The sequence below is a fragment of the Mytilus trossulus genome, chromosome 6 (assembly GCF_036588685.1).
Source record: "Mytilus trossulus isolate FHL-02 chromosome 6, PNRI_Mtr1.1.1.hap1, whole genome shotgun sequence".
Classification (NCBI taxonomy): domain Eukaryota; kingdom Metazoa; phylum Mollusca; class Bivalvia; order Mytilida; family Mytilidae; genus Mytilus; species Mytilus trossulus.
In genome coordinates this window covers 70095134-70113745 of record NC_086378.1, presented here as the reverse complement: position 1 = coordinate 70113745, position 18612 = coordinate 70095134, and the positions used below count along the sequence as shown (strand labels likewise).

The 18612-nt window shown below is 31.0% G+C and overlaps 1 protein-coding gene across 1 annotated transcript; it reads left to right on the top strand.

Annotated features, from left to right (window-relative positions):
• Positions 1–1233: 1233 nt before the first annotated feature.
• On the top strand, positions 1234–15233 carry LOC134721761 (monocarboxylate transporter 12-like). Its single transcript, XM_063584962.1, has 5 exons — positions 1234–1917; positions 3976–4119; positions 8863–9006; positions 9512–10330; positions 10901–15233. Exons 1-5 carry the CDS (start codon positions 1869–1871, stop codon positions 11116–11118), a joined length of 1374 nt encoding a protein of 457 aa, XP_063441032.1. The 5' UTR covers positions 1234–1868; the 3' UTR covers positions 11119–15233.
• Positions 15234–18612: the final 3379 nt, after the last annotated feature.

The following is an 18612-nucleotide window of genomic DNA, read 5'->3' as shown; positions in this document are numbered from 1 at the left end:
TTTACTTTCTTTACCGTTTATAATTCTGCCCTAAAAATGTATCAAACGTACTTTTGCATAGAGAAATAATGGGAATCTGCCTAGCTCTGCATAAACTATACAGTCTTGGGTTGATTGCTTCAAATGTAAATAAGTATACACATTTTAGTTGCATCCGCTCTAATAAGTTTTCAAAACCCCAAATCTCTGACCCAAATAACAAAATAGGTACACCAGCCTTGTCAAAGAGATCTAGTTAACATTCAATAGATAAGTTATTAATTCTACTCTTCCCCAAGATATCCTTTATTCCTTGTATTAACTCTTCTAAAATGCTTTGTAAATCGTTCAGATATACAGAAAACAGATATACATTTAGATTATGTGTATGCCCTAGTTACGATAGACGCGGAATCTGTTTTTGGTCTAAGTTTCTGTTAGTCCGATTGTTGCCATTCCGTTATCAGGTCAATGTTTTGTTTCAAAGTGATTTACCATTAAAATGGTATTGTCATATTAGCTAGTGAAGCAATGATTCGCTTTTAGTAGCCAATATAGCTTAATTTTGTCACAATAAGCTAGGAAACATCGATGATGAATAATTCACTTGCAATTGCACAATTTGATCTCATTTAATCCGTATTCATGATATTATTAGTTATCTTGGCGTAATCAGGGGATGTACAGAATTTTACACCGTTGTTGAAAATTCAGACACCCTGAGGTGAAAAAATTGTAATGAAAAATTTCCAGCGTGATATTTTTTCGATGTCCATGTTGCTGCACATTGTCAAATACTCTTTTACTTTATTTCTGGAAGAATTCAGAAATTATTTGTGTTCTTTTGAGTTTCCAAAAAAAACAAAAAAAATGTTTTTAAAATTTTTTTTTTTTTATTTAAATTTTTTTTACCATTTTCTTCTTATTTTTTTTTTTTATTTTGGCAAAATTTTATTTTAAATTTTTTTTTAATCCCCGGGTCAACAAGGGTGGGGTGTTATTTACACCGGGGTAGTCAACCAATCAGATTGCAGTATTTTTGCTGCATTAGAAATAACTTCAATTAAACCCCTAAGCTATAGAGTAATTATTCGTATTCAGGAAAAGAATGTCAACATTGAAAGTGAAACAAATGTCCATCATTTGATTGACCGATTCGATAAAAAAAACATTTTTGTATAGGTAAACACGATGATTAACATGTTTCAACCTTAGTATATATTAAATATAACAGACTTAGCAAAATCCAATTGCATGAGTTACTGTTAGACCTCTCTCTAGTGTACCCATATTAACATTCGTTACTGAAAATAAACATGAAGACTTTTCCCTTATGTTCTAAAAACAAAGGATCATCACTGTAAAGTCGAAATATTTTCTTGTAGTAAAAACACAAATAGAACTAAATATGGGAGACTTGCATTATTTTTACTTAAATGACTTAACATAGATTTGCTGATAATCACATAACTTGTCGGAAGAGGAATGGATTTTAATCCTACCTGGGTTGAATGAACGTTATATTGAAGATTGTGTCACATAAATGTAATTCTCCTTAAAATGACATATTTAGTAGTATGTATATTTGACCCTTAGATTTTCTTAAAAAAATACCATATTACATCAAAATTGCTTTTCTTGACAGAAATGTTCCGGAACATATGCCATTCAATTATCAAGTAATTTCATACAGGAAATGAGTGAACATTCTTATACGGTATATTTTCCAAAAATGAAAATGTATGTATTGTGTGTTTCGTGCGTCAATATTTAGAACATTGCTATTTTAGTCAATAAGTGCTTGATGCTGAGATTCATATTTTAATCTACAATCAAATATCGGGTTTTTGTGTTTTCAGATAATTCATGCATTGAATAATTGTGTGACTATGAAGAGCACGGATGTTGACCGGGGATACTCATGGGTTGTTTTAATATGTAAGTGTTATTTTTATAGTAAGGTGATATAATCTTGAAAACATATACCGGGACCGGGTTGTTAAAATCCACACACTTAAGAATCCGAGAAATGTAACCATTTGAGCGACTCCTATTGTTGTTCTAATTTCTTTTTATTTTTTGTAACTAAAATTTAATTTGAATATGGAATGGTATACAGTTGGTTTTTTTCAGAACATTAAGGAAGTAGGGTCTTTTGCTTCTTCAATTCATTCAAACCTGGGAAATTGTAAACTTCGTTACTAAATTTTACAGAATTTACACTGTAATACAATATAAATATCCCATGTGACCAAAGGATAGACTGAAGGTTTAAATCAAAGTATTCGCAGATAACTATTATTGAACCCGATGAAGTTATAATATAGAAACATGTTTTAATTTTTTTCTGGAGTCTTATCATTCTGTTCTATTGCAAGTTCGTTGCGTTGTGTGTTATGCCAGGTATTGTCTTTTAAATACAATTTATTTATTCATATAATGGATTGATGGCTTGATCGTTGGTTGCTTAGCATACAGTGGCAAATATGTCATACTTGGTTAGGACGAGAACAAGTCAACAACTATACAAATGAAGGACTTGTAATAGAGGCTGTCCGTTATGAAGCGGAGCGAAACACTTTATACGCAATGCTTGTTACCACCAACACTATTCATGTTCGATTTTGGATGGTGCCACCTTCATCGTACCCGGTTCTTGAAAAACATTTTAAGTCTTTGCTATTAAACAATTCGAGAACTCAAAACTCCGAGCAATATATTATCACAACATACACAATTAAATGTCATAAAAAAGACAAATTGTTAACAGGTTTGAATTAGTACATTGACTCTTGTATATTAATAAGCAGGGGCATCTGTGTACCATGGACACTCATTTGTTTTCTTCCCGTCACATATTCAAATTTTTATATACAAATATTTTGAAGTTTTGTCTTTGTGTTTTTCCCAAACTGAACCTTACCGTTATGCTTAAATTATTTGAAATGTGGGTTTATACGTTTGTACAACAGGATCTTAATAAATACATGTAAATATAGGATATTGGGAGGTAATTTAACCAGTATTTCTTGTTGGAGGAATAAAAGAAAAACTTGTTTTCAGTATCGCCGTTCATCCTAATACTGTTGTTATCTTTCTATAATAATTAATCGTGGCAGGTGCCAAATTGGTTAGCTATAACTAATATACATTTTTCACCCCATCATGTAAATGGGATTAAATCATGCTTCATCGACTTATGCAATATTTTTAATCTTGTAATTTACTATTTAGTTTCAAATAATTTGTTAAGACTTTTTAAAAAGTTTGTATAGATTATTAAGTGTGAAGTTACAAGATAAATACTGTGCATTCATTAAATTCGTGGGTACCAATTTTCAAGGATTGCGGAAAACGCATTTGGTCAAGGTAGTTTATGATGTCCAAACCACTTGAAACTTAGTACGCATGTTCCCTAGCATATAATTTTATATGATCTTTCTAATTTTAATAAAGAGTTTTTTTTACCAATTTCACGGTCCACTGAACCTAGAAAATGATAGTGCGAGTGGGGCATCCGTGATTATAGACACATTCTTGGTTTTTTTTATATCTTATAACCCTGTTTTTATTTTCTTCATGGAATTATAACATCGATAAACTACTGTTGCCTCTGGAAGTACATGTATGTTCACATGACTTTAACATGTCATCGTTTTAGTTATGCATGTTGTCTTTGCAAATAGGTATACAGGAATGAATAGTCAAGTGTAATTTAAATTCACAATAGATATATACTAGTTAATTCTCAAATAAGAAATCCTTTATTATCTCGAAACTGCCATGATGTCGAAAATGGTTATTGTCCCAAACCACATAAAGGAGTTGAAACCCATTTTACTTTCAGAAGTTTTAATTAAATGATATTTTGTCCACAGTTTGTGGTCTTGAAACTGCCATTCATGTTGTCCGAAAATGGGTATTTTCCAAAACAACAAGAACGAGTTGAAACCAATTTTAAATAGTCAAGTCAATGAAATAATATTTTATCTACAGTTTGTGGTATGATATACCTAGTCATCGCTGGAGGTGTGAAATCGTTTGGTGTTTTATACACGGAGTTGTTAGAGTACTATGAAGCTGGCGCCGGTAACACAGCATGGATATCAAGTGTTTGCTTATTGCTTTTCATGGGATTAGGTAAGTTTACATGACGAATACAGCATATAATATTTGTCTGAATTATTCAGTTAACTCGAGTTAGCCTTAATTGATTCTGTAATTTAAGGCCTTTTAAAGAGACAAGAGTGCGCATAAAGTCAATGGAAAGACCGATTGTTTACAAATGAATACGATATATATTCATGAACAAATATGCAAATGTGGCATGATTGCAAATGAAATTCATCACCTGAGACAAATTGGAGTAAAAGTTAACAAATGTAGGTCTCTGTATGATTTTTTTTTGTGTATACTTCACACTCGGAAATATTAAAACACAAATCCTGATTCAGCTGTCAGTTTTCGTAACGAAACTGACAGCTGAATCAGGATTTGTGTTTCAGTAATTTTGATAGTACTCGTCACTTTCGTAATTTACAAAGTGATTTTTGCATTGACGAAAGTATTCAAATGAATTTCGTCACTAAAATTTTGAAAATAAAAAAAAATATTTTAGAATATAGCAAAGTGCTCTCGTCCAATGAAATTGTATGATTTGGTGTTTCTTAATTGTGAAGAATGAATGCAAACTTTTCATTATTAGGCAATATTTTAAGTTGTCAGAAGAAATAGTTTAAATATATATGTTGTAAAGATTGATTGTATAATGCCAATAATCAACTGGCATAATTTATCTTTAGTCCATCAGCTGGTAGGGCAAAATTTCAATTCTGTGTTACACCCCAGGGTACCGCAATTTTTTGGTATAAATTTAAAGAGTAATATAGGAAGAATATTTTAAGAGGTGTTAGACTTTTGAAAAAGTGTCCAAAAGGGGTTAAAAGGGGACTTATTTAAGGGTATATCAAAAATTTTGTTTTGCACATATTTACAGAAAAATGTAAAAATAACCAATAATTCAGTACTATTCTATTTATTAAATGCAACAAATCATATCTTATTAAAACGCAGGCTAATTTTCAATTAATTTTTTAATCGTAGAGGACCAAGAAAAAAGGGGGAGGTTAATTTCCAAAATTCATGATTTTGAATGAAAAGAAGCAAAAGTACTAATTTTCTTGATAAAATGGTATATTTTTTATATTGAAACATAGAGCATAATGTAACTACAATGTAAAGGCTGTTGAAAAAAACATTGACAGGTAAGAAACAAAAACATAGAATCAACGACAGACACAAATATAGGCAACTAGAAATGCACGATTCTGTCACAAATTTTTACATCATATTCCTGAAATAACTTACATATTAAAACACACAAACCTGTCAGGGTTTCTAGATCTCTATCTTTTTAATTTTTTTTAACACCGGAATCACTACATTTTAAGGTCACGCAGAAGGTCAATCCATAGAATCATCATCAGTTTGGTCACCTACATCTACCGAACTATCATTATCATCATTTCCATCATATTCGTCGTCATCGTTAGCAATATCAACGTTTTGATAATCCTTATATCTACAAGCTTTCGAGCATTTACATACAGGTATCTGTTCAGGATAAACCTTGTTGAACACATGAACATCTGTAGTTGGCACAACCAGCTTTAAGTGAACAGCACTTCAGAATTATTAAAGCATCTAACGCTAGTGGTTGGTCTAGCCAATTGATACTGAACAAATCGTTCTAAACAATCCAACTATAGTTGTTTAGCAACAGACCAGTGTTGTGTTTAAGAGCAGATTTCGAAATCATCGTCTGAAAGTTGGATGATTTAATGTGCTTTAACATTGCATCTTTTGTTGGGGCAGTAGATGACAATAAATCTTTTTTTGGTTACATTTCAAAACGTTCTGATCTTTATTCATCGATATTTTTAATTTCGTAGCCATATATAGAACACGAAAACCTCTCGAGTGTTTTGCCAACTCTTCGTCAACCTCTTCAAAGGTTTCACCACGATGTAAGACCTTCCAAAAACACATTACGTGTCAAAAAGCCGAATACTTTGCCTTTTTCCCTTTACCAGACAAAACACTTACTGAATCACAACCTGTACTGCAGTGCAGTTTTGGCAGTTTTCTACAAACATTCTCACCAATCTAACAATGTTAGAATTGATATGCAACTGTGAAAATAGTACGCCAATACTGTCACATCAATGTCAGAAGGTTTTATAACAATGGAGTCGTAACTTTTGTCAGCTGCTTATTTTTGCATTAAGAAACATTTTGTAATCGGCTTCTTCCTGATTGATTATAAGATAAAACCATTCTACGCTTCCATGTGATACAAATAAATCAATACATTCAAGTGTAAATCTATAGGATTATTTACTCTTTTCCGAACCAAAGAATTCAAAAAGAGCAACTTTGTTTTCCCTAACTAACAAACATTTCTTGCATTCCCAAGAACACTATTGTGATGGTCTAGAACTTATCGTAATGATTTGCCCTCCCAAGGACCTGCTGTTTTAATTTTTTTATGGATATTGTGGGATACCAATTCATTGACAAATCAATGCGGGACCTCTTTTTGAAACTAAAAGAATGGTTTTTAAAATAACAATTGCCAAATAAAAAAAAGTGATTGGTATCCTAGTAATGGGTTGAATAACTGCCATGTCATCAAATATCCACATGCTTTCCTAAGGAATGACCATTTTCTAAAAGACCATCTAGGACAGATTTTAATTTTCATTACATGTGTACCATCAAATTTTGCAAGATACATTGGAAGAGGACCTAATTCAAACTGGAGAGCCTTTTGCGCAACCAACTATCTTGTCTGGGCTATGACAAGCAGGCGACATTTTTTTTCATCTGCTCTCGATGTTTTGTTGTTCTTATCAGCCATTAACTGCTTGTCTTTTATTTCCTTTTTTTAAAATGTAAGCAATGATAATCTTTAAATTGTTTTGAAGATATCGGTTGACTTTTGTATAAGCCGTTCATTAATGAAAATTTTTGAAGCAAACTTTCCCTTTTCATACGCGTTTAGAAGGTTGCACATTAATTCCGAAGAAGCAACAGAACCCGAGAACAAGCCATATAACTGCTCAGATTTTTCAAATGGATTTGGCCAGCTTTGCAGTGTCTGAAACAATTTCATAACCTCGGTTTTGTCTCGCTTCATTCGAGTTTTTTAAAGTTCTTTTTGTGCGGATGTTTCAGGGTTACCCATTCCTACCAAATCTCGAATTTTAGGGATATTGAAGCTCTTTCCACTGCTGGTGGACGTTCCCGAGGGTATCACCAGCCCAGTAGTCAACAATCTGTGTTGACATGAATATCAATAATGTGGTCATTTATATAAATTTCCTGTTTATAAAACTTTGATTTGTTCGAAAAACTAAGGGTGTTCTTATCCCAGAGATATACTACCTTACCCGTATTTGGCACAACTTTTTTGGAATTTTGGATTCTCAATGCTCTTCAACTTTGTACTTGTTTGGCTTTACAAATATTTTGATATGAGCGTCACTGATGAGTCTTATGTAGAAGAAACGCGCGTCTGGCATACTAAATTATAATGTTGGTACCTTTGATAACAATTTCATGTACATTTAACAACCAACGCTTAACAGAATCTTTATTTAAACTGAAAACAACAAGGCAATTTTTTGTGTATCTCTTAGAAACCTAAAAACGTAAAAAGTATGGCCAATTCTCATAACTGACTATTTGACGTTTATTCAAAGCGATGTTTGTCGATTGAATGACTTAATAATCTTAAGTCAATCACTACGTAGCTAAAACACAAAATGTAATCAAGCACACTTTTATTGAGTTCGATAGAGTGCACCTTTTCTGAACGCAAAAAACACACACCTTAATTTGTACTTTTTCAGTAATATTTTGTTACACATTCACTTTATAAAATAATTTGTCTCACTAAAACATTATAAATCGACATTTAAATGTGTGTTTTCAGTTGCAAATTGATGATGCTTATGTGTGAATGCATTGTACATGTTGTATACTGAATCGAAGACGGTAATTTGATGATTTCCGTAATTTAACAAGTATTTACACGTACATTTATTTTATCAAATATTTCATATTTTAGACGATATATAAATACTGCAAATGATTAAAACATTGTATAATGATTAATTCTAAAGTTTAATTAACTAAAACGGGTAAATATATAACGAATTCCTTTATGAAAGGAATAAATATGCCTTAATTTTAACCCAAAAAATCGGATTGTTTGTAATGTAAAAAAAAACTTTTTTTTAAAACAAAAAATCTTCAGAGTAACATTAAATATGATAGTTTTGTATCTGTTTTAGTTGTTAACACCTATACTTTATTTTTTTTTAGTCGCTTTATATCAAAAAAAATAATTAAAAGTTACTTAGTCGTGATTGCTAAATGAGGGGACCATTGAAAGGGACGTTTTTAAAACTCTTTTGGACACTTTTTTTAAAGTCTAACACCTTGTATTTTATCAATAAGATAATGAAGTTGAATTCTATCAAAAAAAATCGCGGTACCCTGGGGTGTAACACAAACTCCTTAACTAGAGCGCTTTTGAGAACTAGCTGATGGACTACTTGCCTTAAAACATCATCTCTATTTGATATTTAAACTGATTTTACGTAGTTTATGTCCATCTTAATCTTCTAATCATGACCTCGTTTTCTTGGAACATCAATATGTTTACCTTAAGAGACACCTGCAGTAAACATTGTTCTTAGGAACGTTTAGCATACATTTAATCATAAGCAAAAATATAATCAAAAGTAATTACAGCAAAGGTATCCTTTATACGAAATTTAATTTAACAAAATGGTTTTCTGATATATGTATTTGTAGGACCATTTTCCAACTTCCTTGGAGAAAAATACACATATCGGTTAATAATGTGTATAGGAAGTGTGCTGGTTTTAATTGGCTATACAGCAAGTGCTTTTGTTCCAAGTATGGACATGTTGTTCTTGACTTATGGAGTTGTTGCAGGTTAGTACGCAGTATAAAGTCCCTGTATATCAAACGCCAAATACCAATAACAACGTGCATGGTACCCTTCTTTTTATTTTACCTTCTATCGAAGTATTTTTGAATTAGGCAAATAAAAACACATGACCTAACATTTCAATAATTTTGAATTTAACTATATTCTACCTGTACATTTTTCACCTTAATCTTACATAATAATGACCCTTTACCAATTTTGACTTAAAAAATGGGAAAAGAAAAAATTATATGTAAAACTATTCTCAAAGGATTATCTTATTCGAAAAAAAACTTCACATCAACAGTTTGAGATAGATGGGAAAGCTCTTTTTTATATCATATATCTGTATATTAAAAGTAAGTGAATAACAGCTTAGTAGATACATTCAAAGACCAACTGGTTATGTTTTATAAATCACTTTATTATATTTGTAAAGCAAACTGTACATACAATGTTTGAAAAAGTTTTATTTAATCAGCATATTGAAAGTTTTTTTTTTATCTACAGGTACTGGTTACGGGTTGATATTTGCTCCTTGTACTACCATCATAAGTTTTTACTTTAAAAAGAGACGGAGTTTAGCCAATGGACTGATGGTGTCTTTTAGTGGTTTTGGAAGTCTTTTATTTCCGTATATGTATAGATTTTTGATTGATAAATATGGACTTCATGGTGCCTTGCTTATTATTGGAGCAGTTTTTTTCAATACATGCGCTGCAAGTTTATTATTACGACAACCACCTCAGTTATTGAAAAAGAAACAAAAAACAGAGGAAGAAATATCTTTAGCTACTCCCGAGAACATTGACACACCAGAAAAAACACCATCTGGATGTTTTAATGAGGCCAAAAAAAGAATCTTCAAATTGGATCTGTTTTACAATCCTAAATATACAATTTTGTTCTGTGCTATTTTATTTCAAACGGCCAATTTTGCCGGAAACTTAGTAGCACTACCTGGACATATACAATCTTTAGGACTTGGAAAACAAACCATAGCATTATCTGTGTCCTTATTGGGTGGATCTGAAATCATAGCTAGGGCTTTTTTAGGATGGTTTGCTGACTTAAACATTATGACTCGTACTCATTTATTTATGGTGTGTTCGTTTGTTAGTACAATCATTGCTTTTTGTATACCGCATTTGCCATACAAAGAAGCAGTGTTGTGTTATGCCGTACTTATGGGTGTCTTCTCTGGATCTTTTTGGAGCTTGATGGGTGTCCTGATGGTTGATTGTGTAGGGCTTGATAATTTTTCTCCTGCATTCGGACTTTTGTCAATGGCAAGTGCTTTTTCAATCTTGATCAGTCAACCTATTATAGGTAGGTACATTTTAGTTTTTTTTTAAGACGAAATTCATAAATATTTATAGATTGTATAATCAAAAGATTTGAGTAAAATGCAAAATTGAAATAGAGAGCACATTCTTAATCTTTGTGTGCACTTTTAGGTATTACAAGAGCTGTAGTAGTTTTAATTCTAAAAATACAATTGTTTGATCTTACCAATTGAGATAAAAAATAAATGAAAAATAGTTTAACAAATCAAAACTAAAAGTCAAATATAAGTAACAGCAATTTTCGTACAATACCACGTACAATGTACTTGTAAGAATGCACAAAATGAGGTTATATAATTTTGAAAAGTGATAAAAGAATGTTGCCTACTTGGATATATTGGAAAATAGTAGGAAACAAACACAAAAAGGATATTCAAACTCATATGTCGAAAACAAACTGACAAAGTCGATTTGAAAAAATGAAAAACAACAGATATCAGTAAACAAAACACAACATAGAAAACCTTAAGATTGAATAACATGAACTCCATCAATAACGTGGGTTGATCTCAGGTTCTTACAGAGAAAATACGAGACATATTTTGTATTGTAGGTTGGTTGAAAGATGCTACAGGGAGCTGGGACATGTCATTCCGTTTTACTGGCTTGCTAAGCGCTCTATCCTTCTTGTTTTGTTTGACTGGTCCAATGATTGAACGTTTTTGGTGCTGTCATCAAGACACTGGGACTATTATTATTGATGATATTATACAAGTAGAGGAAGTAAATGGAAAAGTTGAAGAAAGTGTCCTCCTTAAAGAGCGATCATAAAATCATTTACCATTAATTGTCATGTTTCGATTTACTAGTATTCTCATGTGTTATTAGTTTTAACATTAAGGCATGTTGTATTTGAAGTGCTTTTATTGGCAACATATCAAAACGTATCAAAATATGGAGGTGTCATATCACGTGATATTTGTTTTTTTTAGTTTGTAACGAAGCATGGATGATATAAGTTTATCTATATCAGAAATGGTACGGACCCTCAATCAATATAAACCATTGAGGTATGTACATATCATAATGGTGTCTCGGGCTGATATCGATATGACATTGTAAAAACAATTTTTTAAATGTTTACAACTTTAAATAAGTTGTTAAATCTGTGAAAAGAGTTGTACATCTATAAGATCAGAAAGTTGTAGCCTTTAATAAAATAGTTTATCTGCAAAATGGTTAAATTTATAGTGAATTCAGTTTTGTAGGTTTTGAAAGGGATTTATTTTTCGAATCTAGACTTTGATTTTAACATTCATTTTTCATTAAAAATACAGAGGTTTTTTGACAATGTTTGAAGCATTCATGACACTTTTTTGCTGATCTCCAAATTTTGTTGATGGTTTATCGTTGAGACTATAGCATTTACATGGAATCATGATATAGAGATTTATATAACATAATATGATATAGAGATTCTATATTTCGTCGTCAGTGGTGTAATCATTAAGGTGAAATAAGTGGTTAATTATTTTTTAAACATCAATATACCGCCATTTTATTGTATAAAAAAATAAGAAAGATGCTTTATAATATCAAGGATATTTGTTTCCTAATAGGGCAATTTGTATGTGAGAGTATGTTACAGTTAAATAATCCTTTTTATCAAATAATGATATCTGTTACACCAGTTGTTATTTTATGTGATCAAGAGAATCCAAATTGATTAAGACAATCCAAATTGATCAAGAGAATTCGAATTGATGATCCTAGAAAATCAAAATAGATCAAGAAAATCCAAAATATAGATATCTTGTTTAACTGTAGTTCCATTTGATGTCGATTATCTCTAGGAAGTCCCGAGAAATTGTTATCTATTTATTAGTATTCAGTAGATATATATTTGATCTCAAGTGTTTGATTACTCAGTCTTATACTCTAAAAAGGTTGGGAGTGAGTTTTATGTCTCAAAGTTCCAGGAATTCCAAAAGGAAAAGTGTAATTGTACGCTTATTTCTCATCTAGTACTAAAATGTATATTTACATTTGACATTATTATACTTAATACTGTTATGTTTATGTTATATATAAATATTGATAATGTTTTATATGTAATCTATGTATATTCATACTGTTTGTCATATGTAATCAATGGTTTTTTATTTAGAAATATTTTAGAGGTGCACTCGAGGTGCACTCGAACTAGTTAAGATGATCTGGCATACTTAATTATAATCCTGGTACCTTTGTTATCAATAAGACAATGAATGATATTGAAGATGGATTTCATTATTATCTGTTTAAAAAAAAATGCTAGGTAGGTTTGAATAAAGTATATGATTCTTGGGTACATTGGGTACCTCATTTTGCTGGAAAGTAAAATCAGTGCTTTAGAAATCTGAACATTGGCCTTTTATATCTCAATGTTTTAGTTCCTATATTAAATAAGTAAAAAAAAATTCAGGCAGACACAAACAGGTTCAATTTTACTAGGACGAAAAAGACTTTTAGAGGAAAATAACATAATTTGAAATCTTACAATCTTTTATTGGCATTAAAAAGGCTTAGTTCGTAAAACATATATTGTATAAGAGCTAGAATAAATCTTAACTTTAGTTGTAACCATTGAATATGTAAAATCATTTACTACAGGCCTTAACCATTTCAAAAGTATGAACATGCATATGTTATTTTAGATTTGAAACCTTATGGATCATTATTAATACAAGATTATTTTTTTTGAGAATACTAGTGCAATATCAAAACAGAAAAAAATGCCTATTTTTTTGTTTAATCCTTGAACTCCTTGGAATTCCATTAACTACATATTTATCTACTGGGTGTAGTTTTTATTCTCGTTTTTAATCCAATTTAACGGTTTTTTTTTGCTGATATTTTACATTAAGCTACATATATCCATTTCTATCTATGAGCAATGCATGATTTTTATTTTTTTGTTTGTTACGGATGAAAATGGTTGCAAAGGGAATGACAATTGTTGTTTGATTAATTTTATTAAGGAATTAATTATCTTAAAGATAAATTTTATACCTTAAAAGGACATTAAAATTAATAGATGTTGTCCACTGTCCACAAGTTTCCATAATTTTATTTGAACTAGAATCATTCTCTATTGTAAAATTAGCAATCATTCCAGAAATTTAGAAATATAGATTTTTGTTTTTTTAAACAAAACAATTTACTGTTATCTTTTGTACATAAATGGAGATTTCAAATTATGTTACTTTGAAAATCCCCATGTTGTCCAAACATAACAGTTAGTTGTTTTGATAAAGGAGAAGGTCAGGCAAGGGCTAGTTACAGCATAAAATTTGAAGTACATCTGATGAAAGGTTTTTGACATTTTTTAAACTCTGAAGTATCTTGTCTTCTTCCAATTCAATAAATTATTGTAAGAGACTTTGACAATTGCACCCGCTTCCATTTTAAACAAAAAATGTCTGAAAATTAGCAAAAATTGTGAATAATATAATATTTAAACAACTTTGTTAAAACGCTATATTTTGGAACCAGAAAGGGGTCTTTGCAGGCCTATCCTTTCTGGAATGTGTGCTACTTTTACAAGAGAGGCTGATTCTAGTACAATATATATCTTGTTTCAATTATAGAGATAAAACCCGTTTTAAATTAACAAATGCCTATTTGTATTGTATTATGGTAAGGATCTGTGTGTTTTTGTCATTGTGTATATATATAACTTAATTGTAGTTTCAATTTTCTACTATGAACATATAATTGTACTCCTTTTACTGAAAAGTCCTTGTTTACTTTATTTTATGTATAAAATAATTTACAATTATAAACTTGTCCTATGTATCATATGTGTAAGATGCAAAATGTAATCTCATTGCAGTCAGTATTTAGTTTTGATTTTTGATTTTTAATGTCTGATATATATATAAGTATTATTTTATTTGAATTTTGCCTAAAACATTGACACTGACTTAACACTTTTTGACTAAAGTGCAAAATAAGACTACCAACTGACTTAATATTGAGATCTTATAAATGCCTGGTCTTTAATACCCAGAGGCTTAAAGAATTTTACTATTTTTAAATTTTGAGGGGTAAAATAATGACTTGCATGCTAATTTGAATATTTGCCTTCCACTGTGAATTCAAAGAGATATGATATTTGAGCACAATCTGTTGATGAAGGAAGCTAACATGCAATTCACATGTAGATTTTTTTTGTTTCTTTGTTTTGTGACATGGTATGCTTTTAGTGGTTCTGCTCTGTAGTAAAGTGTTACTTATAAACCAGTAAAGTCAGGTAAATAGGGAAAAGGAAAAATGAAATGACAAAGAGAAAAAGGGGCAGTCTGAAGAATTAAACATTAAAAAGTAACACGAAAAACCAAAGGACTGTTCTAGATGAAAGAAAAATGGAATAGTAGATACCATATTGACCCAAAACATAATTTTTAATTTTTTTGTTTGTTTACATAACACAATGTTGACTGCTGTATCCCTATTTTTGACATTTTTTACTTTTTAAGTCTGTTTGTGTTGTCCACACTTCTGTGTCAACATGATGGAATTTTATTCGACTGTCTTACTAGTGGGAGGTTTAGCTAGCCATAAACAAAGTGTAATCCACCATTTTATACATAAGAAAATGCATGGACCAAGTCAGAAATATGACAGTTGTTATCGTTTGATGTGTTTGAGCTTTTGATTTTTCAATTTGATTAGGAACTTTCTGTTTTGAATATTCCTCAGAGTTCAGTATTTTTTTTAATTTTATTTTACTATTTATATTCTTTTATTGAAAAGTCCTTGATTGCTTATCAGTATCATTGTTTGTATTTTATGCATAATAAAACATATAAAAGTTGTCCTGTTTATGAAATGTGTTAGAACAACACAATCAGTTTTACATTTTTTAACAATAATTGTGTAATGAGTTTTTTATACTTATTTTAGGGTAATATATACTTGTGTAATCTCATTTAATAACATTAAGTATATTTCTTTGTTTTATTGTTTATTGTGTTAGAAAAAATTGTCATATATATTTGAAATGAAATAAAATGTTGTTTTAAGAGTTTTGTTTTATTTGAAATAATAACTAAGAGAGACATTGAATAATGTTGTCAAAGAAGACGAATAAGTTTTTTATTGTAATTTTTTATGAGGTTAAGATTGCAGGAAGTGCAATTAAAACCTTATGGGACTGACTTGATATCTAAATGTTTCAAGACTGATCACTGCCTTTTTTGTGATACACAAAATATAATGCATTGATCATAACATTCTATACACACTATTCATAAATATTTCCTGAAATTTATTTGTGTAATATATGCTCAGATATTCAAGACACAACATGATCTTTCACTTGTCAAGAAAATCAAAGCAAGGTGCAGGAATCTAATATATGATTCAAAAATCCAAAAAAAAAAATCAAACTTGTAGTTATTTTCCTTTGTCTAGAAAGCTGTTTAATCAAGTACAACCATTGCAATATTTAATTTGACTTCCCACTGAAAAAATCGAAACAACCTTCACCATTCAGTGCTTTCAAGCACTTTGATTTATTTACATTTTAACATTGACGACGAATGAAGTCAACATGGGAGCAGTTGTATACCATCTTATACAATGGTTGTGTAGAACCAAACTAATGCATGATTTAATATGCATGAAAATGCTTGTTGACTTTATGCATTTAGTAATCAAAAGAACGAATTTAATTAGTTTAGTTTAAAGCAAAATTGAAACCAAACCAGGAATTTGTAATTTAATGGTTGCCGTTATTAGAATAACGACGTTATAGTTTTTTTTTTATTTGTTTAATATATGAAATCCGCAAATTTATTGTTGATACAGTTATTTCCAAAACACAAAAACAGGATAAAGAACTGCAGGATAGCTTTTTATAATATAAGAAAATTTCAGGATGATAGTTGTTGGATAGGTAGACACTAGTGGTTGTAGAGGAGCTGACAGTTGTTAAACAGTAGACAATTGCGTGTTTTACCGATATTTTATTTTTATCAAGAGTTTCCGAAACTGAGTCTAAATCTCCGGTGTTTTCATATTCATTGCTTTTTCCTATTTTTTTTTTACTTGTCTCCCCCCTTTTTATTGCTCTGTCTGTATTTTTTCTAAGTAGTCTGTTGTTTACCTTTTAGTCGTATTTCATGATTTTGTCTGTTTCACTTCATCTTTTTAGTTTTTATTCTCCTTAAAGGGGCACTAGCTACGAGATATATAAAACATCTAATATATGATTTTTTTTTGCTCAATCATTAATGCAAATAGTGAAATCATCACTCGCTTTTAGCAGTCAGTATGGTTCAATTTTGTCAAAATAATCTAAACAAATATTGATTATGAATTATTCACTTGCAAGTGAATAATTTCACCTCATTGAATCCGTATTCATGTGATCGTCAACTTAACCCTTTAGCTTGAGACGGATAACACGTGAATTGTATGTGTAAAGTTATTTAAATGAAAAGAATGTCAAAACTAAAAGTGAAACAAAGGTATATCATTCCATTGGCTGATTCGATCCACAAAAAATCATTCTTAGAAGGTAAAAACGATGATTTATTTTTCATTGATAATATAAAATTATCTAGACCTAGAAAAATCCAACAGGACGAGTTTGCTTAATCTATTTATATCTATTGACAATGCTTATATGGTCATCGGATGACCTTAGAGGTCAACCCGATGGTTAATTTGATGTCGTTTAGAATAAAATAATCACGAAACGAAGCTACGTTATTTCATGTCAGTGCCCTGTTTATTGTTTTATTCCTGTCAATCATCCCGGAATCCTTGAGGTGAAAGACCTTAAATGACCCAAGATCCATGTGCATTTGAACTCTATAATTAGATGGAGAACAGCCTAATGTCCGGAATATCTCTTTCATACTATGCACGTGCCTATCGAAATCCTAATAAAATAGTGATACATCAAAGTTTTGACTGACCGCAAAAGTAGAGACATCTGTAGAGAACATAATATGTGTGTGAGTTGAACTGTAAAACAAGTAAATATTTAGATCATTGATAAAGACCGTGAAGGTAATAAATATGTCTCATTGGCGATTTGTGGTCAACATCACCCAGTGGAAAATCAAGTACTTCTAAACATAAAATTGAGAATACAGACTACCAAATTTTATTCAATAGATTTACATAAGTTTATGATTATACAATTATTTTTTGGCCCATGGGAATCATCTCAGCTGTGTATAAATTTTGACCGGTCCCTGCCTAAAAAGTTTTTTAGCATTCATGAGAAGCAAACTTCCAAGGCAGTGACACACCCGTCAGTTCGAAGGAACACAGCATGGTTCCGAGGGAGCACAGCATGGCTTCCTACTGCTTTGACAGCGTAGCATGGCTGCCGAACGAGTTGAACTGACGGTGGTGATGAGACAACTGAATTCTTGGGGGAATAAATGAAATTTGGTTTATAGATCCAGACAATAAAATTTCATTAATGTCCAGTAGCTGAAATAATTTCCTGATCATTGATATATTGAAAGCGTGTGAGGTGGGGAAGGCGGCGGTTAACGAAAAATTTTGCTTCACAATATAAGATAACGTCCTTCTATCCAAACAGAATAATAAAGATGAGTTCTGCCACGTGTATCCCTTCTAAATAAGGAACAACCAATAAGAGTAGCACATGCAGACACGAGCTTCTTAACACGAATAAACCACGCCTAAATAATATTTAAGCTAACATTTATTCCTGTCAATCATCCCGGAATCCTTGAGGTGAAAGACCTTAAATGACCCAAGATACATGTGCATTTGAACTCTATAATTAGATGGAGAACAGCTTAATGTCCGGAATATCTCTTTCATACTATGCACGTGGCTATCGAAATACTAATAAAATAGTGATACATCAAAGTTTTGACTGACCGCAAAAGTAAAGACATCTGTAGAGAACATAATTTGTGTGTGAGTTAAACTGTAAAACAAGTAAATATTTAGATCATTGATAAAGACCGTGAAAGTAATAAATATGTCTCATTGGCGATTTGTGGTCAACATCACCCAGTGGAAAATCAAGTACTTCTAAACATAAAATTGAGAATACAGACTACCAAATTTTATTCAATAGATTTACCTAAGTTTATGATTATACAATTATTTTTTGGCCCTTGGGAATCATCTCAGCTGTGTATAAATTTTGACCGGTCCCTGCCTAAAAAGTTTATTAGCATTCATGAGAAGCAAACTTCCAAGGCAGTGACACACCCGTCAGTTCGAAGGAACACAGCATGGTTCCGAGGGAGCACAGCATGGCTCCCTACTGCTTTGACATGGCAG

Coding starts and splice junctions, on each gene's coding strand:
- LOC134721761 (XM_063584962.1), top strand. CDS start 1,869: ATGAAGAGCACGGATGTTGACCGGGGATACTCATGGGTTGTTTTAATA. Junction 4,120..8,862: donor ATTGCTTTTCATGGGATTAG/GTAAGTTTACAT, acceptor ATGTATTTGTAG/GACCATTTTCCAACTTCCTT. Junction 10,331..10,900: donor GATCAGTCAACCTATTATAG/GTAGGTACATTT, acceptor TTTGTATTGTAG/GTTGGTTGAAAGATGCTACA.